This window comes from Mus caroli, unplaced genomic scaffold (assembly GCF_978045245.1).
Source record: "Mus caroli unplaced genomic scaffold, Mus_caroli_1 scaffold_17, whole genome shotgun sequence".
In the NCBI taxonomy this organism is placed as follows: domain Eukaryota; kingdom Metazoa; phylum Chordata; class Mammalia; order Rodentia; family Muridae; genus Mus; species Mus caroli.
This window is the reverse complement of record NW_028227272.1, coordinates 91850492-91873104: the sequence shown is the minus strand read 5'-3', so window position 1 is coordinate 91873104 and position 22613 is coordinate 91850492. Positions and strand designations below refer to the sequence as shown.

General features: G+C 47.9%; 1 protein-coding gene across 4 annotated transcripts in view; it reads left to right on the top strand.

Moving 5' to 3' along the window:
• Positions 1-22613, top strand: part of Kcnj6 (potassium inwardly rectifying channel subfamily J member 6) — a 250871-nt gene that overhangs the window by 144256 nt on the left and 84002 nt on the right. For all 4 annotated transcript variants that reach the window (XM_029470725.2, XM_021185320.3, XM_021185319.2 and 1 more), the window contains one exon: positions 16079-16999. In XM_029470725.2, the coding sequence (XP_029326585.1) occupies positions 16079-16999 (921 nt within the window). The remainder of the gene's footprint in view (positions 1-16078; positions 17000-22613) is intronic.

Below are 22613 nucleotides of genomic sequence, written 5' to 3'. Positions count from 1 at the left end.
CTTTGCAGGTTTGCATGTCACCCTTGTGCAGGGGCCAGGCTGACTGCCCCTACATTATTGCAATTTCAGTGTATATGTGGCTGAAGCGGGAACTCAGGCCTTTGAGCTTGCTCAGCAGCTCTGTGTGTGCTAAGTCATCACCATGCCCCATGCCCCCAGTGACCACTACTTGTTTTAATAAGTATCCTCACCTGGCAAAAGCTTCATGAAATCAATAGTGTCTAGGAACTTAGAGAAAGGGAAACCAAGAACCATGTCCAGTGTAAAGACCCTGCCTGTCTATCCAGAGACCCTCAGGTGCACAGCTCAGTAACTCAGTGAATGAAGAAATTCATGCAAGAGGCTGTAGGAGACAAAGCTGGGGATTAAATATCCTCTGACACTGCTGACTCCACTGTAGGCTTGGGGGAGGGAGAGTGGCTCCAGGCCAATAAAGAGAACAGAGACCTTCCTGGTAGGATTTACAGCATTACCTAGGGGAGAAGGTGAATGAGGGCCCTGAGGGAGAGCAAGACTCTCTCCTCTGTGAAGCACAGGCCCCACAAGACACCACTGGCTGGTTCCCAGCACAGCTGAAGCCTCGTGAAGACTTGCTACTCAAGACATTTCATTTCCTTTATAGAGAAAATAGAAGACAGGTCATGCCTAATAACCCAGCCTATAACCCCAGCTTCTCAACAAGACTTAAAGCAAGAGGACCAGACTGGGAGGTCAGCCTGGGGCTACAGAATGAGTTCAAGAACAACAGAACAACTTGGTAACACCTGTGTCTCAAAGCAAAAAGAAAAGAAGGAGAGCTGTGGCTAGGTAGAGAGAGCTTGGGTAGCCTATGTGAAGGCCCAACTTCCATTCCTAGCACTGAAACAAGAAAACGTAACTCAGACCCTCCAGAAATACATCAGGTATCTACTGCTGTGACTCTTATTCAAAGTAGAAGGCGCTTGGGTAGGCCATCCATTAGCAGTTCCTAGAGGAGGGACACTGTGATGCAGAGAAGTCAGGCCAGTGGCCAATGACCAGCGCCCAGTGGCAATGGAAAGGTTGAGTCCTCAGCCCCAAACTGTCCCATCCACACATTTCATCTTCACTGACCCCAGGCAGAGGATGTAAGCGTTCCTGAGCATTAAAGCAAACGTGCACAGGCTGCTGTGAATATCTTTCACTTGGTGCCACCTGGGAACACCCACAGCAAAGTCTTCTAGAACAACAGGATGTAATGAGTCTAAGGTGCCTTTTGCATCCCAGGAATTCAAACCACAGTGGAAGTACAGTAATTCTGCTTTACTGATGTAGGAATTCACATGATCCTGGAGATACATTCATGGATTCCCCCCATCACAGAGGAGGAAGTGACGTTAATATGTTCAAGCCATGGACACCTGACCAGGGCACAGGACGATGGCAGCAGGAGGAGGTTAGAGGGTGGTTAGAGGGCCTGGCTGGGACATGACGGCCTCTTGTAAAACAAAGCACAATTCACTCATGCAGAGAAGATACCGCCAAACTTCCTCTGTGCCAGGCTCCCTTGTCTGGGAGTGTCACAGGCAGAGCCACGGAAGGTGCTCAGTCCTAGGCACCATTTTCTAGAATAATCAATTACAGAGCAACTGCTCGGAGGAACTGACCAGGGGCCTTTTCTTCCCTCTCTGAAACCCGGTTCCTGTCATTAGCAGGAGGAAATGAAATCCAGCAGAGGAGATGAAATCCAATTTTCCACTTGTTCGGCTCAGTGACTGACAGGGGTCTGTGGGATGTGAGGCCTTTCTCTGAAATGGAACTCTGGCTAACCGCTGTTAGTCTCTCAGGAGAGCCCATGGTGTGGTAGAACTGGAACAAGCCTAAAGCAGTCTGTCAAGGAAGAACCATATACCTCCCTCAGCCATGCAGATACAAGGTGCTCTGAAATCCCTCTGTTCCCCAGCCCCTGTCCCTACTTAAACGGTAGGTGTTCCCCTGATTTTAGAACCTGGGTCAGGGAGTAGTGGCCTGCAGGAAAGACATCTCTACTTTCGTCATCCTCTTAAAGCTGGGCACAGCCTGCTTTTCTTATGGCCATGACCAAAGTGCTGAGACATAATGCCTTAAAGGAGGAAGAATTACTGTGGCTCACAGTCAGAGGGGATACAGTCCATCACGGAAGGAAGGTAGAACAGCAGAGGGTGAGAGAGCTGCTTGCATCTCATAAATAGTCAGGAAGCAGAGTGGACAGGGAGGAAGGCCAAACTCTAACCCCAAGGCCTGTTTCCAGTGAGTCGCTTTCTCCTGTGAGACTCTACCTCCTAAAGGGTCCACGACCATCCAGGATGGCACTATCAGCAGGGATCCAAGTGTTCAATCATGTGAGCCCATGGTGAAAGAGGGCTACATTCAGTCTAGGGCATCCCATCACCCCTGTGTCTGTCAGAGTAGATGGTCTCAGCCCACCAACAGAAACATGGAGGGTGGAATGGCTGTCTCCATCTGAGGGACTGGGGTACCTTCTGCAGATAGAGAAGGGTGGCTCTTCTCTCTGAGACCTTCTGCTCCCTAGACAGGACTGTACCATGGCCACTATCAGTCTCTCTCCATCATTTGGAAAACCAGGTCTGTGTTGACTGTCCCCAGCCGTCATTCTTACAACTTCTACTTACAGACAAAACATCTCCTGATGTATCACAGGAGACATCATCTTTCCCTGGCCATCCTATGCAGGCCTTCAGTGTTTACCTGGGTACAAATCGCTGGGGCCTCTTCTCTGTCAGATGCACATCCCAGCCTTCTATCCTGAGGCCTAGCAGCCAGCAGAACCTCCTCCTTTTCAGGATCTCTCCTCCTCCTCTCCCTCCTCCCTCCTCTCCTTCCTCCTTCCTCCTCCTCCTCACATACATATACTCACATATGATAACATTCGCACGCACACACACATACACACACACACACACACACATATATATATATATATATATATATGTATATATATATATCCATGCACATATACATATACATGCATACACACAATTTGAACATTCTCATACATATGGACATATACACATACATGTACATACATACAATCACATATACTAATATTCTTACACATATACCCTCACATTCTCAAACATACATATACTCACGTGTATACATTCTCACACATGCAAACACTCAGATATGTGGACATTCTCATACATATACACACATAAACTCACATGTGCATATACATGCGTATACATGCATATATGCACACATGTACCAACGTACCTTCTCTCACCTATCTTCAGTGCTAGAAGTGGAAGAATTTGCACTGCAGACCTCTCAGCTCTGCCTCTCATCCCCACCAGTCACAAACTGTGTCAGCTCTAGGAAGCACCTGAACTCTGTAAGCCTCCCTCCTCAGGTGTAAGGTTGGTCATCACTTCCTGTGGCCGGAACTTCCTGTGCTTGTCACTTCCTGTGATCAGCACAGCTGGGCCTGTCCAGTGCTCGGTGTGGAATAGATGTTTGCTCAAGGTTGACAAGCCAGCATTTCCACTTCCTTTGTGAAGCCTTCACCAGTGGTTTCAGTCACTGCTGACTTAGGTTTCTTATGTGCTAGAACATCCGTGGGCTCTCATCTGCAGTGTAGAACACAACCACACAGGACTTTGGACAAGTTCTGTGTCACCAGGCTCCACTCTGAGCCTCCAGATGGGTCTTCCCATCTGTGTCTTAGACTGTTTCTGGGTTTTCACACTATTTCCAGGGCAATCTTAAATTTATAAAAATAGTGACTATTCTACTTAGAAATGGTGCCCTCCTAGGACAGACTCAGGAGCAACTGCCATTGCGTGTTCATGTCTGTATTTGACAACCCATTTGTTTCTCATGGTCATACCTCAATGAAGATGTTGGGTTGGAGTGGGTTCAGATGGTTCAGTTAGGTTAGGTTTAGTTCTAGAGAGGGTCTTCTTATATACAGCCCTAGCTGGGCTGCAACTTGCTGAGCACCCAGATGCCCCCACAGAAGTCTTGCTTCCACAGCCTCCCAAGTGCTGGCATACAGGAGTGACCGGGACAGTCTCCCTAGTCCAATTTCCAAGCCTCAGAGGTAGAAGTGGCCTGAGCAGATACACACTGCTCCAGAACAGGAGTCTCATCATCAGGCCAGCTGGCTCACGAGTCTTCCCCCACACATGCATTGTATCCATTGATTCTTCCAGAAGCCCAGCAGGGGGGCACCCTACCTCTTCTTGAAGGCTGTAGGTCCCAGTGTCAGGGAGCACCTGAGATTCCCCAGATCCATGCACGCTCACTCTCTCTCTCTCTCTCACACACACACACACGCACGCACGCACGCACGCACGCATGTATGCATGCCAACACACACATGCATGCACTCCTATACACACATGCACACACACACACACACACGTATGCACACACACACACATGCACTCCTACATACACACATGCACGCACACACTGATTTAGCTAGGCTGGCCTTCTTGCTCTAGGAAGGAAGCCACCAACGCCAGGGTCCCCAGGGAGAAAACAAGCCTGCAGCAGTCACTTCTAAAAGCACAAGAATGTGGCGACTGCAGACTGGATCCCAGGAAACCCCCTCTCTTTGTTGCCTAGGGCCTCACTCTCTGTTATGCTGAATCACAAAGAAGGGGAAAATCTACTGAGGCCCACAGCTCAGATGCTAGCCCTCACTGAGCCATGATGAAATTATCAAGGGTGTCCTTCCTGTGAGCAGATCTGGGGCTGTGCAGGGCTGGGACCCTTAGCTGATAGACACCTAGTTTGGGTCCTCTGGCTTCTCAGCCAGACAATGACAACTTGCACAGTGGGCTGGTGATCCCGAAAGGCTCCCATAGACTCCTACTCCAGTCTGAACCCTGAGATGACTTTCAAAGAAAACTCACTATGTGTCCATCTCCTCCATCCAGCCCAAGGTGAGCTGTCATTTAGCCCCTTCAGGCGATAACTACACATCACACAACGTCAGCATCCGTGTTCTGACCTTACAGCTCAGGTACTAGACATTCTAAATTTACATCCGCGTCCTGGGATCCCCACCCCCAAGCTAAGTTTCCAACAGGCCCCTTTGCCCTTTGATAGCTGTCACAAGTCCCCACTGCGAGATAAGACCCACTTCATCACACACACCTGTGACTTTAAACCTAAGTACCTGTCTAGACTTCTGTTTATCATCGTCTGCAGAGGTCACCCAAGCTCAGGGTGCAGAACACTCTTGAAAGCCATTTCACCTTTACACGGTACATCGGACAGAATGGATAAGCAAGCGACAAGTACTGTCACCAACCCTGCAGGGTGAGATCCTCAGATAAGGACGCCAAGCTGGAAATCAGCATCAGAGAAGGAGCTGGCCTTAAGCTCAGACACATCTGTAAACAACTCAGAGAAGTCACTTCTCCCTGTGCATCTAGGGCAAGGAGGGCATCTGCTCTCCCTCTCCCCACGTGACCCTCTCTGTATCTATCTCCTTTGTACTACAAACATTTGCTATATGCCTAGGGGCATCAGGGCCTGGTTAGAATTAGGAGAGTTCCATGAAGAATGAAAGGGAACAAGCAGCTCTGTACCCTCGGCCGTGCCACAGTTCTTTACAAACCTTCCCCGGGGTGAGACCTACCTCATAAGGAAGGCTTGTTTCCAATGTCTATTTGGTTTTTGTTTTTTTTAAACACAGCTTCCGTTTTGTAATATAGAACTTACAACTGTACATTCCTATGTGTACTCACGTGTGCAGGTGTGCACGAGGTGTGTCCATGTGCCACACAGAAACCAAAGGGCACTGCCAAGTATCCTCTGGATGGCTCTCCACCCTACAGCTTAAGACTTGATTGGGGATCATTAATTCAGTCAAACTTCCTGGTCAAAGATATCCTCCTGTCTCTCTGCCCCACCCCCACCCCAGCCTGGGAGTGGGCTTTCAGGCAGGCACCACCATTGCGGGTTTGGTTTTGTTTGTTCAAAGGAATGTTGGGGACCTTGGGTCCTTGAATGTCTGTGGCAAGTTCTCCAGTGGCTGAGCCTCCTCTGCACTTCCACCATGTCTAAGGGCATCACTCTATGCTTCCACCACCACCCTCCATCTCTAGAACTTTTCCATTCTCCCACACAGAACCTCGGTAGTCACTGAGACAGCAGCTCACCAGCCCCAACCCAGCATCCACCATGTTGCTCTCTCTCTGTCTCTGAGGTGAATGCTGTGAGGGACTGCATCTGCCGTGATGGACTTGGGACTCATCCGTATTTATTCTCTTGTGACTAACTTCTGCTTGCATCATGTCCTCAGGGCTCATTCATGTGTCAAAATTTTCCTTCTCCTTAAATGGAATGGCATTTCACTGTGTGCTAAGCCACACTCACTTGGTCTGTGCATAAGCTCCACCTTGGGGTACTATGAATGTCATGGTGCTTCTGTGACCCTGTCTGTGTATGACTGGGTAGCCTATGAAATGCACTCTTTAAATGGAGCCAACATGAGGTTCCTGCAGGATGCAAAGCCTGAGAGAAATGTCCCCAGTGTTCCATTGTCCCACACACTAGGCTCTGCCTTAGCTGGTAAACGTTCCCAGGCCTGTCCTGTTCACAGACATGCATGCATGGCCCAAGACAGTGCACACACTCACACACACACACACACACACACACACACACATATGCCCCTCCAGCTTTCTCTGCCTCTCATCGCTCCATCTCCACCACCCCTCCTGGCCTCAGCCTTCTCAGTCTGTACACTAAACTCACCTCAGACCTGCTACCTCATTCATACCTCCCTAGAGTTCAATTTCTGGAGAAACCACAACATAGTGTTGTGAGCTGAGAGCTCTAAGGTCACAAAAACCTGGTTTCTCTGAGCTCCAAGTCAAGGCATAAGCAGGGTGGTACACCCTCTGCAAGCTGAAAGATGCTCTCATGTGCCTTATGGCCACACCATTCTGTCGACTCTCTACCTCCACCACCAAGTGGCCAGATCTATATCTCTCCTGCACCCTGCCCCTTATGAGACATCTAATTGGATGTAGATTTTGACCTAGCTCAGTACAACTTCATGTTGTCCCTTAAGCTACTTAATTCCCCAAAAACCCTTTCCTGAGTAAGATCACAGTTCCAGACTTGGGGTGGGCATGAATTTGGGAGGACACTCTTCAACTCATACCAGTGAATCCTGATCACCAAGGGCAACAACGGGCTGTCTTGGTATCTTATACAAAACATGCTTGGAATAATAAAATCAGAACTTTAAAAAAAAACACTGATATTTTTAAGTGAAAGAAAAATATTAAGGGGAATATTCAAATATAGAAAAGTTGAAAGAGAAAGTAAACACCCACACAAACTTACAGCTCAGAAGTGGATCAAAATCCATATTTTGGATGTTCTTCTATATGCATACAACACACATTCCACAAGCACACAAATGCTATTGTGAGAAAGCAGCATACGCAGAGTGGGTGTGGGTTTCTGAGCTGCATCTGCCCTTAACACCGTGTGTAGACCATTCGCCAGGTCACCGAACACACTACTCCCTCACTCCCTCAGGAATAGTTTTGGGGGCCTGCTGCATGGACGAGAGACTCTCTTGCCAGGGCCAGAGGGACATGTCTCCCGTGGAAAGAACTCCCATGGAAAAGCAAGACCAAGATAGAGTGACAGAATTCTGGGAGGCAGTAGTCAGGACTTTAAGTGTCAGCCCCCTTGGAAAGGTGGTCAGTTACAGACCCTAGAAGACTGTAACAAATGGGTAAACTCTTCAGTTACAACCACGTAACAGTCCATTGCTGTTATCTGCAACTGTGTTTCATGAGGACTGTTGGAAGACAATGGGGTAAACATACACTAGTTACTGTTGATCTCGGTTTGCTTTGTTTTTTATTGTCCTTTCATTCGCTCTGTTTTTGCTTTGCTGTGGTCGACCAGCACACCCTGGGCCTTTCTGCCTCTGTGTACTTCTTCTCTCACAAACGCCTTATCCACTCTCTGTCGCCAATTTTCTGGGCAGCTGCACTTTCATAAGTAGGGCTCGTGCACGCTGCGTTTTGCAAATATTTTTCCTGATTTGTCCTCTTATATTTTTAATAGACATTTAAATTTTTATGTTGCCAAAAATATCAACTTTTAGTGGAGCTCCTGGATTCCTAATGTGTCTTTAAAGGGGGCCTTCTCAACTCTTGGTGTTACTTGTAAAAATAACATCTTCCATACTTACGGCTGTAACTTCATGTTTTGCATTCAAATCCCTGATCTGTCTAGAATTCACAGTGATATATAAATAGAGAAGAGTCTCTCTGCAGTACAAGTGGGCCACCACTGTCCCCAGCATGTGCTAGATGGGACCCCTGAATACTGTTTGCTGCCCTGCATCCTGTGGTAGCCATCCAGCTTCCTGCCAAGACCCTTCTGCCTTGGCACGCACCAGCCCTTCCTCCCAGTTCTTAATGCAACTGCTTTCCAGGTTCAGTGTCCTACCTGTTCTCACTCTCTGATCTCTAATTCATTCCCTGCTCACTTGGCACGGTGCCTTCCCTACAGCTTAACATCCACACCTGGAATTACAACTCTCCACTCACACATATGGAAAACTCCCAGGCCTAGAGCCTGCCTGCCCCATGCTCTTTCCAGACAGATCACCTGGTTATCTTCAAATGCTTCAAACTGAACCAGCCCCAACCTCTCCTCACCTGCTGTTTCTGCTACTGCCCCCACACTCATGTACATGCTCACTCACTGCAAACACAAATATACACAGACACACTCACTGCCCCCACACTCAGTACCCCACAAACACACATACTTCACACACACACTCACTGCACACATACATACATGCTCACTGCATACACACTCACTGCCCCCACATACATACACAGTCACTCTCTGCCCACATACATACACATGCTCACTGCACACACATTCACACACACACACACACACACCCAGACACATGCTCATACTCGCTGCCCCACACATACATTCACTACACACACACACACACACACACAGAGTCACTCACTGCCCACATATACACACATGCTCACATGGCCGCCTCCACTCACTGGTGGCTTCTTCCTTAACTCAATCATTTCTTCTAGAACATCTAATCCTGGGTTTGGCAACCCCCATAGTTTTACATTTTGTAAGGTTTACAGAAAGGGATGAAAAAGAGGGAGGGAACAGAGGAGAAAGGGGGGAGTAAAGAAAGAGGGGGAAGAAAGGGAGGGAGGGAGGAAGGACAAACACGTTCCTTCTGACCAGAGGATGTTTCTTCTGAAGTTCCTGACATTTCTTGGCTCCCTTTGGAGCTCAGCAGCAGGTCTCATGTGGCAAGATGCCCAACTTTTCACTACTGATGAGTCCTGAAACTAAAGGACAGCGCTGCTTTATTTGGGGGTTGGGGCTGCAGCAGAGGAATGGCTGTGGTGACCAGTATCTGAAACCTCTAGCTGTTCTCAGTAGCTCAGGGACTATTTAAGGAAGTCCTACTGTGATAAAGAATACACAACGTTCCATTTAACACTCAAGCCATTTTAGACACACAATTCAGAAACGAGTACAACATGCGGCTCTGAAATTGTCCTTGCTGGTCTTTCCTGCAACTTTGTAACATCCTGAACAAACAACTCCAGCTCCTGCCTGTGTGCTTGCCTAGCCTCTGGCTCCCCATATTTCCTCCTAGAAGTGGGGTCACGTTGTTTGCCATTTGGCATCTGTCTTCCATCAATTAGCATGATGTCTTCAAGGTCACTCACAGAGCAGCTCTGTCAGACTTGCCTTCCTTTCCGAGAGTGAATTGCCTCCTGGGTCTGCTTCTCTTTCTGTTTATCCATTCTGAATTGCCGGGAAATGGTTCTCTCTGCTTTTGTGAATGAGGCTTTTGAGAAGGTCAACACACAAGCAACCACCTGAGCCCTTGCTTTCTGTTCTATTGGGTTCATATCTCAAATCAGTGCTGCTGGACCAGGTCCAGGTCTTTTTGATTTAACTGTTTTGGGGGGCTGCCTGCCTGACTGTAGACCGTGGATGTGCCTGGCCCTGGATGAGGCCAGGAGAGGGCATCTGGAACTAGAGTTACAGATGGACGTGAGCTGCCATGAAGGTGCTGGGAATTGAGCCCAGGTCCTCTGCTGAGCCATCTCTCCAGCTCCATTATACATACTTTTTGAGCAACACACACAGTGTCTTCCATGGTGGCTACAGGGTCTTCCATTCCTATCAGCAATGCACGTGGGCTTCTCACAAACACTTGTAATTATTCTTTTATAGTAGCCTTTGTAAGGTGAATGAATTAGCAATGTGAATGAATTTGCATTTTCCTAATGCCTAACAGCTGAATGTCGCTCATGGGTTAGTGGCCATTTGCGTAGCTCCTTTACAGAAATGTCTCCAGTTCTCTGTCCATTTCTGAATGTGTTGGTTCTTGGGGGGAGGGGGTTGTTGTTGTTTTGGTTTGGTTTGGTTTCAGCTCTAGGAGATCCCTCACGTCTTGTAGAATGCCCTGTAGAATGCATGGTTGGAAATTATATACCCACTCCCATTCTGTGGGGTGTCTACCTTTTTATCAAGCACGGCATGTTCAACAAGAAAGGAGCCACATCTCCAAGTAGAGAGGCCACTGCCTGAAGTACTGCACCTGGGCCAACCTGGTGGGAACAATGTGCCTGTTGTTTATTCTCTTCCTGACAACACTGTGAGAGCCCCCCGCAGACTATCAGCCCCAGGTGTCCTCCTCCTGCAAGCCCCATCAGCCAATCACTGGCACTGCAATTTCCTACAGGCCCCACCCCTCAGCAGCAAGAACCTGAGGCTGGCAGTCAGGAGACAGAGAGATCATCTTTTATCTGGAGGAGAGGGACAGACTATACAACCTCACACTCCACCCTATCCCCAGTTTCATACTTTCTCCTTTAGCACAACTCCTAAATGTCCCATATCACCTTCCCAAACATTGTCATTACCTAGGAACCAAGTGTTCAGACACTTGAGTCTGTGGGGACATTTCTCCTTCACACAGCTCAAAAGATACTGTTTGTGTCCTGGACTGTGCAAAGACGCAGAAGAAATGTTCCCCGACCCAGCTGCAGCTTACACTGGCACACAGCTTGGAATGCTCTGGAAATGTCACTCAGATCATCCCTCAAATACACACACGCATTGTAAGAGAAGGAACTGTTAAAGGCCGCCAATGGCGCCTCCTTCTGTAATTCCTCTGAACACATCTGCTGCACATGGTCAATCACGTGGGCACTGCTCACAGCTCACAGCTGCAGCGGTCCCTTCTCCCTGGGCATGGCTCCTGGGATGTCACAGACACAGTCATGTCACTGCCCCTGGTCCCATTACCTAGCCCACCGTATACTGTACTCTCCTGGCCTTTGCCCTTCCTCTGGGCGCCCAGACTCCAACATCAGCCTCTTCTCCTCTGCCAACATTGTCCTCTTCGGTTCTTCTTTCAACTCTGTGAGGTTTCTGCCCACTCCCCTGTATTCCATAATGTGTGTGGCCAGCACTTCTTGCCTCACAGGAAGGAGCGCCCAACAAGACAACATTCTCCCCACAGGCCTGAGGAATCCTGGCTCCCTTTGCTTGTTTTTGAAGTCACTGGAGTGGAGCATCCACGCTTTCTGCTCCATTAGGCAGAACTTTCAATTAACCACATGCTAACTCTCACAAACACAAACACAGGCATTCTATCCTTGCCTTTCTTCAGTCTTTCTCTTAACTACTCCCTCCTGGTAACTCTTCTCTCTTCTTAAAGGCAGTGTATGTTCTCTGCTGTAAACATAGAGACAGACTTGATAACAGAGGCTAAATGTATAATGGCCAACCACAACCCTGGCTTTTCTTGCTCCTAGACAGACGACAGCTCCCCGTACTATTCAGGACTGGGGTTCTTTCACCTCTGGACTTCTGTGACCCACATACCATAGAAAAGGCAAAAATATAAGGGGGAGGGACATTGTTTACTGTTTAGAACCTTGATCCTGAAAGTAATGCCCTACTCTAGATAAAGTATGACTGCCACCAAGACCACCTAGACACCAGGTGGCAGGACTGTGGCACAGAACCAGTAGAAATGAAGCCAAGTCACATATTATCAACTAGGCAAAGTCTTTGTTAAGATCTCAGCTGGAGCTGCCTGACTCAGGTCAGAAGGAGGCAGTGCAGAACAGAGGTGACCAGGCTGTGACACAGGTGACACTGCAAGTCTTCATCAACATAGGGGTGAGGCGCCTAATGCTCGGTCCTCGTCAATGAATGATGGATGTAATTTTTTAATAGATGTTTTCCTCTGATGTGCTAACATCTCAGCTTTGGTGAGCTCTGAGTTCTAGCCTCAGTCAAAGCCTTTCTCGAATGATACTCAGATCTGTGCACAGGACAGTGTAGAACAGGATCAAGCCTAGGCAGTGTGCTATAACGTCGGACAAGTCAGACTTTGGTCCTACCTTAGCTGTCCATCTGGTGTCTGTAGCATCTAATGGGGCCTTGACAGTCCCTGAGAAGACACCAACACCATAATCCATGCATTCAAGTGTTATCAACATGAGTGGGATTTCCAGGCAGTGGTGGTGCATGCCTTTAATCCCAGCACATGGGAGACAGAGAAAGGCAGATTTCTGAGTTCAAGACCAGCCTAGTCTACAGAGTGAGTTCCAGGACAGCATCCAGGGCTACACAGAGAAACCCTGTCTAGGGGGGGCGGGGAGATCAAGTGTGGCATCCAGGTTAGCAGGTTTTGAGTTAACTGAGCAAGTGAATCCACTGATTTCATTCAGCAGCCGTTGCCCCTCGTCTTCATTGGCCGAGATTTTAACTCTCTCAAATCCTGCCTGTTTGAGCTTGATCCAGTCATGAGGGCTTCCTACTCTATAGTCATCTGGTCTGTGTTTATGACCTAAGGGTGGAGGACGTGGGGAGGGATCAGAGGAAAATGCATAGTGACCTTTCAATGAGGGTGATGATTACCAACCTGACAGGGTCTAGAACCACCCAGAAGGCAGGCCTCTGGAATTTCTAGACTTGGGTAATTGAGGCAGATACCCACCCTACCTCTGGACAAACCCATCTCATGGGTTGGGAGTCATAAAAGCAAGAAAGCCACCATCATGAGACTCCATACAGGGAGAAAGACGCTAACACAAGTCCTCATCAGCTTCCTAAGACAGAAGGTGTAACCAGTGTCACTGTCACCAGCTTCTGCTGCCATGCCTTCCTGCATTGTGACTGTGACAGGCTCAAGCTCAAACTGTGAGCCAAGGTTAACCCCTTCCTCCCTGGAGCACTTTTGTCGGGTGTCTTGTCACAGTGATAGGAAAAAGTCTTTGAAATCAGAAGGTGACAATTGAAGGCCCAGAGCTGTCTGCCTTTGGTTGCCTTGCTGCTGTGATCTCTCCCTTCCTGAGCCTTGAATTCAAAGAGGATGGAAATGTGCTCCCCACCCTGAGGAGTCAGCAGGCTACCAGAGCTCTATCAGATCCTTACCCTTTCAGAGAGGGTCCTCCCTTCACAATGGAGCAAAGCCGCTGAGTCAAAAAATGGGGGGAGGGGGGGGAAGGAGCTTCCAGTTGGACACCGATCCCCTCCAGTGTGTCAGCATAGAAAATGCCCAGAAAGCAGTAGCTAATATACAAACCCTCTCTCTCTGCCTCAGGACTCACACAGGTGAAGGTTCAGAGCAGCCATGTATTATGCCTGCCATTAGTCCAGATCTCAGTGTGCTTCAGGCCTCCTGAGGTCTCTGCGAGCTTGCAGACAAAGCCTACCCAGACTGCCGCAGTTTGATCTCAGTGGTCAACCACGTAGAGTCCTATTTAGAGGCCACTGAGGAAGGATGAAGAGTAAAAGCTCAAAGGAAATCCTCCAGGACCCAAAGCATCCCTCTTGGCAGGGGGCTGGATGAGACCCTCTACCCATATCCCTTAACCAGCTGTGGGGCTCCCTGCTCCTCCACTCCAGCCCCTGTACCAGTTGGGGTGGGGCAAATTTTCCTGTTTAAAACTGAAAGGCGGTTGAAGCCAATGATCTAAAGGACAAAGCTATCAAATCACCCAGTCAGCTCTATAGATCCAGTGCTCCCTTGGATAAAAATTGAAAAACTGATCCATGCGATTGATTTTAAAGGGGGCTAACCAACCAACCACAAGCAAGGTTGATCCATAAAGTGGATACCACTCAAGTAAGTCCCAGCCCTCTCTGCCTGTTTTCTTACTCAGATGGGTGGCGGTTTCTCACCAGATCTCACTTCCTCCTCCTGACCCAAGAGGAAAACTCAGCCACAACTAGCAAATACCTAGCTCAACTGAAGGGCCATAGTGAAAACCTGGGGGGAGAGAGGCTGCTCATAAAACTTTCAGCAGCTCCAAAATCACTGGCTAAACAAGTCACTGCAGACATTAAAGGCTTCTATGCATTTAATAGCAGAGTCCGTTCTAAAATTCCCTCTGCACTCTGCCACGGAGAGAGCTCTCCTAATGCATTGCTAACTGGTACATTCTTCAAGAAGGCCATCAGAAAGAAATAACTCCACATGCCAAAGTACAGATGCTCGGAGCTGAGGCAAAGAGCGAACCAAACGTGTGAATACACAGAGAGAGAACGTTTCTCCACGCTTCTTTTTTAACCTTGGCATTGGATCAACCGTTGAAGCATGAGACATGCATCCTTACCCACAAAATCCAGGAAAATGTTTAAGCCCTGAAGTTTGAACAGTACATAAAGAACTTACTCAGGGTGCTTGCCCTGGACATAAAGATTAATAAAGCAATTTACTGCAAAAAGTATGTTTAAGGATAGACCATGTAGGCCTCTGTCACCCGTGAGGTTTCATTTCCCCTTGTGATGACCTCATGAGAAATGGAAGCTGTGCGTTTGAGCAATGGATTTGCCAGATCAAGCCTGCTGTAACAGATATTCATTGTCTTACCATTCTGTCTTGGAGATTGGAAGCCCAAGGTCAAGCTCTCTGCAAGACTGATCTCTCTCTCTCTCTCTCTCTCTCTCTCTCTCTGTGTGTGTGTGTGTGTGTGTGTGTGTGAGAGAGAGAGAGAGAGAGAGAGAATGTACACACCTGTCTGTCTGTCTGTCTGTCTGCCTGTCTTAGAGACAGTGTCTTTCACTCTGTGTGACCTCTTCTTGTTCATGTGTATCCTGGTGTCTCTTCTCCTAAGGGCATGGGTTGTATTAGCTTAGGCCCAGCTCAGCCTGTAATTATCTCCTTGAAGCTTGTGTTCATGACTTCTCTCCTTGCTATGACAGAACACTTAGGGAAAGCAACTTAAAGAATGCAGTTTCTTTCGGCTCAGAGTTTTAAGCCTGGCCACAGGAATGTGAGGTGGTCAGTGACATTGTATCCCACTCAGCAGAGGGAGATGAATGTCCACACTTTGCTTGCTTGTTCCTTCCTTCTGTTTATACAATGTGTCCCAGTCAGTCCCACCTTCACAGCAGACCTCTGCTCCTCAGTTGAATCTTTCTGGAAACATTCTTAGAGATATACCCAGAGATGTGTTTACATGGTAATTCTAAATCTAACCAAGTTGACAAGATAAACTATCACCAAAAGGTTCAGTCCCTGAAGACATTTATACTGAACATTCAGGCTTCACCTGTATGTTTGGGGACACCACTGTTCAGTTCATAACAGAGGGTGGACATTCATACATGCATGGGTGGTACAAGCAAAACTGCTTGAATCCCAAAGTGCCTCTGTTAAGAGCCTGCAGCCTCTCCCATGCTTTAGCCCCTCAGATACAGTCAGGAAACAGAGGTGTTCCTCTGCAAGAGCAGGTACAGAGTGACAGGGGATTAATGCCACAGATCTGAGCTTCATCCTGGTGAACTGGATGACAAAAGACTTGCGCATGCTAGACCTCAGCGCCCAGAAGTCAACTGAGGACCTGTCCAGATGGTGCCAAGTGAGATTGGCTCTCTTCACCTAGTTCATCGGTACAAAAATGATATTGGGTTTCCTGCTATCATAGACTAAGCGTTTGATTCCATTGCCTGAAAAAAAACAAAAACAAAAACAAACAAACAAACAAACAAAAAACCAACATCTCATTTGGACTCTTTTTTCCCCCCTTCAAACTGACAGCTAACGTCCTGGAAGGCGATTCCATGGACCAGGATGTGGAAAGCCCAGTGGCCATTCACCAGCCAAAGTTGCCTAAGCAGGCCAGGGACGACCTGCCGAGACACATCAGCCGAGACAGGACCAAAAGGAAAATCCAGAGGTACGTGAGGAAGGATGGGAAGTGCAACGTTCACCACGGCAACGTGCGGGAGACGTACCGATACCTGACGGACATCTTCACCACCCTGGTGGACCTAAAGTGGAGATTCAACCTGTTGATCTTTGTCATGGTCTACACAGTGACGTGGCTTTTCTTTGGGATGATCTGGTGGCTGATCGCGTACATCCGGGGAGATATGGACCACATAGAGGACCCCTCGTGGACTCCCTGTGTCACCAACCTCAATGGGTTTGTCTCTGCTTTTTTATTCTCCATAGAGACAGAAACCACCATCGGTTATGGCTACCGGGTCATCACGGACAAGTGCCCCGAGGGGATTATTCTCCTCTTAATCCAGTCCGTGTTGGGGTCCATTGTCAACGCCTTCATGGTAGGTTGTATGTTTGTGAAAATATCCCAACCCAAGAAGAGGGCAGAGACCCTAGTCTTTTCCACCCACGCGGTGATCTCCATGCGCGATGGGAAACTGTGCTTGATGTTCCGGGTGGGGGACTTGAGGAATTCTCACATTGTGGAGGCGTCCATCAGAGCCAAGTTGATCAAGTCCAAACAGACTTCAGAGGGGGAGTTCATTCCCCTCAACCAGACGGATATCAACGTGGGGTACTACACGGGCGATGACCGGCTCTTTCTGGTGTCGCCATTGATTATCAGCCATGAAATTAACCAACAGAGTCCCTTCTGGGAGATCTCCAAAGCCCAGCTGCCTAAAGAGGAACTGGAGATTGTGGTCATCCTGGAGGGAATGGTGGAAGCCACAGGTAAGATGGGTTTTGCCCTGGGTTTTCTGTGAGAAATGCATTCAGACCCTCAGGTGTGAAATACTGTGTCTGCCTGTCTTCCTACCTTAAACGTGCTCTGGCATGTCTAGCTATCTTGCTTTTCAATTTTCCTAAATTTAAGATTTGGTTGGTGGTGTGGTTGTTGTTTTTCTGTGTAGAAGAGTTTTTGCATGTGTGTATGTATGTGCACCATGTTCATGCCTGGTGCCTGTGGGGGTCAGAAGAGGGCTCCAAAATCCCTAGAACTGGAGTAACAAAATAGTTAAGGTACAGTAGGCTCTGGGAAACTGAACCAGGGTCCTCTGCAAGAGCAGCCCATGCTCTAAACTGCTGGGCCATCTCTACAGTTCCCTATTCACCTTCTTTAAAGCTGTTTAGAAGGCAAATTAATGATTTTTAATGTATGTTAAAGTTCCATGTACTTAATGAAATTAGATTTTGATCTGTATCTGAGGCTTATTTTGAATGATTCTAGACCGTTTCTCATTTAAATATTTGTAGCTATTTGTTTTCAAGCCAAAGGGGAGTTAACCCCCCCCCCAAAAAAAAAGTGAGGAAAAAAAAAGCCTTAATAAGACTGCTATTTCTGCCCCTTCTTTGGCTATCTTTCATTAAGACCTGTAGAATTGTTCTTTTTTCCTGTGTTAAGTGTCTCTCTACACCTGAACCTCCCAGCCCTTAGTAGACATTTCCTTTGCAGTAGAAAGGGAAAGAGGCTAAAGGTTTGTCCCTCAGAGTCCTTTGGACCCTTCTGGTGGCAACACTAGTCATGAGCATGTCAAAAGACATGTAACACGTAACACGTTCTCAGGGTTTGGGAAATGGTTTTCCTTGTCTTTGTCACATGTAAACTACATGTGTGCTCCACATTCTGAGAACAAAGTACATCCTGCCCACATTTATTGGTAGTATACTTCAAAATAGTCAGAAGCCTCCAGCCTAAAGCTCTAGGTTGGTCTGTGTCCTGGGTTGGCCCAATTCTTCCAAAGGGAAGTCCCTGGTCCTGTGCTTCTGCCTCCATGTATTCTACACCAACAGGAGGCAAAGTCACAACTCCTACCAAGTAGTTCTTATGGGGAAGAAACAACTTCTCCAATAAATTTTTAAAGTTCAGCAAACTGAAAATGTGAGTCTCAGTGGTCCAGTACATCCTTTTCCACACAAGAAACAGAATTTTAAAGAGTAACAATGGGCAGTTGGACCTCTAAATCTAAAAAGCCCAAATTTCATGGATTCTACCAACCATGGGTTCAGCACATTTTTAACAAATGTGGTATTGATGCCAGGCAGTAGTGGTGCACACTTAATCTCAGCACTCAGGGAGCAGAGGCAGGCAGATCTCTGTGAGTTTGAAGAGCCAGCCTGGTCTACAGAGAAAGTTTCAGGACAGCCAGGGCTACACAGAGAAACCCTGTCTCGAAAAAATAAAAACAAGAAACATCTGGTATCGAATGCTTTCCTGTTTACTGCCATCATTTCCTAAATAACACAGTATAAATATTTATGTAACTTTGTATTATAAGTAACCTAAAGATGATCTGAAGTGTGTGGATGAGTGGAGTGTCTATGCAAACACAACCGTTTTATAAGAGGGACTTATGAATTTGAGGATCTGGGAGTCTCTGGGGAGCCCTGGCATCGATGCCCTCTGGATATGAGAGACAGATATACATTTATCCCACACCTGGTCTGGAGCTAGGCACAGGCCTGGATGTTGATCATGAAAAGAGAAGGGAACTCTCCCTGGGGGAGCAGCTCCAGCTATGCTAGGAAAGGAAAGCCTATTGCTTACTTCTGAGTCACAAGCTCTGGGTTCCTAAAGGGCTTCAGTCTGGATTTTGCATAGGAACATTGGCTTGAATTTTTTATGTTCTCCTGAGGTAATAATTGGCCAAAGTAGAGGGAAAGTGGGGGATGGAGAAAGGGGAGGGGAGAGAGAGAAGAGGGAAAGAAGGAAGAAGAGGAGAGGGAGAGGAAGGAGAAAGAAGGGGGAGGGGAAGGGGAAGGAACAGATGAGAGAGGAGGGGGAGGGGAGGGAGGGAGAAGACAGAAGGGGAAGAGGAGGAGAAGGAAAGGAAGGGGAAAGAAGGGGAGGGATAGGGAGGGGGAAGGAACAGATGAGAGAGGAGGGGGAGGAGGGGAGAAGGGAAGGGGAGGGAGAAGATAGAAGAGGAAGGAGAGGAGAGCAGGGGAAAGAGGAGAGGAGAGGAGGAGATGAGAGAAGAGGAAGAGAATGAAGTAGGAGAGGAAGGATGAGAAAGAGGACAGTTAGGAAAGGAAGGGGAAGGCGTCCCCTTGAGATAGCGAACCCTGTCATTGTCCAGCAGAGTAGCAACCTGGTTTGCACCCTGGGAGAGCACAGGGACTTGGAATCCATCCTCCTAGTGGTGTCTGTGCGGACACAGCCCCCCACAGCACGTGCTGGCCCTCACCGAGGTTCCTTCCCACTGGACAGGACTTGAGGATGGTCGGTTAGGTGAATCTTCCCGTTTCTGGCCTGTGCACACAGGTATCCATGCCTCTGGCTCCCAGTGCAACCCCAACAGCAGCAGCCACACTCTGCCCTCCCTCCAGCCAAAGTCCAGCCTCCAAATATAAATGAATCTGAGCAAGGAAATCATGTGTGCACTGTCCCTGGGGTAGGCCTTGTCTTTCTGATGACAGCTTGTGCGGAACAAGACTATCCGCAGTGAGAAACATCCTCTTTATGATAATTAACAGTGATACTTGCCTAAGAGCACGCTCGTCTTTCTGAGGGTTCTTACCCACACCTGGAAAGTTGCCAGCAAAGAAAATCAGACCTCTCCTGCTCATGAGAAAAGGCAACAGGTATTGATTTTTTTAAGTATGTATTTCAATATATTTTAAATATATATGTATGCACACATACTTATATATGTGTATAGTATATATGCATATACATATCTTTTCCTCATATGGTTAGTAGAGAAAAGATCTTCTAGAATATTCTAGGGACATTTGGGAGCTGCACATGTTTTGGACCTCTCCACAGGGGTCTCATACAGTCCAGTTCCCCTCCCCACATACACATAACTTCTGCGGGACACGTTCTTTGAAAATGAAAACCACAGTTGGGATTACAGGCAATAAAAGGAAGGGAAAAAATTAAAGGAAGAAAAAAAATACCTCAATGTCTCAAAGCCACAGAAAAAGAAAATTGTGTGAACCTTGGGAAAAGGGATTAAGGGGGTTCCGATTATTCACTGGAGTGCAGGGCTGGAAGTCAGGAGCCAAGGTGTACTGGCCCAGAACAGCTTCCCAAGAGCTCAAGACTTCTCAAAACTATCCGCACTGGGCCAGAGAGATGGCTCAGTGGTTAAGAGAACCGGATGCTCTTCCTAGAGGACCCAAGTTCAGTTCTCAGCACCCACTGAGATAGTGGCTCATAACCACCTGTAACTGCGGTTGCAGGGGATCCAACGCCTTCTTATGGCCTCCAAGTACACTGCATGTGTGTGGTCTATAGACCCATGCACATAAAAGAATAATTTTGAAAAAGTTATAAAAAGCCTGTTTCCACTGACCATGAACAACTGTGTCCAGGGTCTATATTAATTTCCCTTGGAATTTCACGTTGGGATTTCACACGTGTATACAATACATCTCGATCGTAGCCAATACCTATTCTCCACCCACCAAGTCCCGATCACTCTCCACCACAACCTCCCTCTAAGTGGAGAAGGGCCTGTGAGCCCCGCCCCCTCCACGCTGGACCCGCCCTCTCCGCACTGGGCCCGCCCCTCTGTGCTGGACTATTGACTGGCTAGATTCTGTGCCGCTTTTGTGCCACAGCCTCTGTGATTTCCTGAGTGCTGTCACGACCAGGAGACATTGTTTCATGGCTCTCCTCCCTGACCGCTGGCTCCCACAAACTTTCCACTCCCTCTTCCAGAATATTCTGAACCTGTGGGAGCGGCATAGGGCAGGGGGTATCCTGTTTGTGGCAGAGCACTTCAGTCTTTTATTCTCTGCACTTGGACATCAGCAGGCCCTTTCTATTATGCACACGCTGCGCTCCTGGAGACCTTGACAACAGAATATTCTAGAGACCTGAGTTGTCTTGCAGCGATCCGAGCACCAAGGCCTGGGGTCTGCTGGGAACTCAGCTAGCCGGACAGGCAGCGATTACTCTGTGGGAACCCTATGTCCCAATACCAGTTGCACTACAGACTCCAGTTCCATTGTAGAAAATGAGCATGGGTTGCAGCCTGTTTGCCTATCACACTAGAGACTCTGGACTAGATCCCCAGCGCCATATAAAACTGGGTGTGGTGATACATGCCTGTAATCCCAACACTCCTGCAGCAGACGCAGAAAGATTAGAAGTTCAAGGTCATCCAAAGCTACGTGGTGAGTCCCAGGACAGAAGAGCATACAGGAGACCCTGTTGAGAGAGAGAGAGAGATAGAGAGAGAGAGAGAGAGAGAGAGAGAGAGAGAGAGAGAGAGACCCTTGAAGGCAGGAAGCAAGCCTTGTCTGTCCTTAATGCTATGACGGGATCCCATCATAGTCTGACCAATACAAGTAAAGGACAGGCACACATTCTCCAAGGACCGTTATACCCTGGTCCTGCCTGCAGTCCAGGGGGCGGAGTTAGAAGTAACCTCCCAAGAGCCTTCTAGTCATGTGAGTCTATTTTTGAACATAAATCAAACCCTGGAAAATTCTGGCACCAGCCACCCAGACACCCCAGAGCTGGCTGTGTGTCATCTGCAAATATATTTTTGAAGGGCCCTTTATGTCCCCGACGCATGGGCAATTTTGAGGTAGTGATGTTTACAGAAGGTTTCTTAGCTACGTAAACAAACACGCTCAGCAGCTGTGGCAAATGTGCGTTAAAATAGTGGGGCATTCATACAGACTGTTATTTATAGAGGGCAAATGGGCCTCACAGCGAGATGACAGCCACGCAGTGCTGGGCTCAGGGCCAACCAATGCCTCTCTGTAGCCTTTCTGATTGAACTTCCATATTTACCCTCAGTGATTATGCAGCTATGGCAGGCAGCCTGGCCCAACACCCTGAGTGCATGCCTCGGCGGCACAATCCTGCTCTGAGCCTTGTTGGGTTTGGGCTTTACACTCTTTTTATCTTGAAAACTGTACGACTGACAGAAAAATGAGCCGACTGGTATCATAAATCCATGGGTACCTGCCATCTGTTTCTGATAACTGTCAGTTCAGGGCCAAACGTGTTACATTCTAATATTCTCCAGCGTTACAGGATTTTTAGCTATAAATGTCTTAGTCCTTTCCTACAGAAGATAAGGACTCTTTATCTTTCAAAAAACAAACGTAGTGTGTTTTGCTTGGTTGGTTGGTTGGTTGGTTGATTGATTGATTGATGGTTGATTGGTTGATCAATTAGGAGGGGCAGTGTACATGACAAAGCATAGGTGTAGAGATCAAAGAGCACTCTTGTGAGTTAGTTTTCTCCTTCCACCACGTGGGTTCCAGAGGATAGGACTCAGGTCATCAAGCTTGGTAGCAGACACCTTTCCCACTAAGCAATCTCGCTGGTACAGGTCCCTTTAAATAGAACCAAGAGCACTGGGGTCGTGGCTCAGGGGAGAGC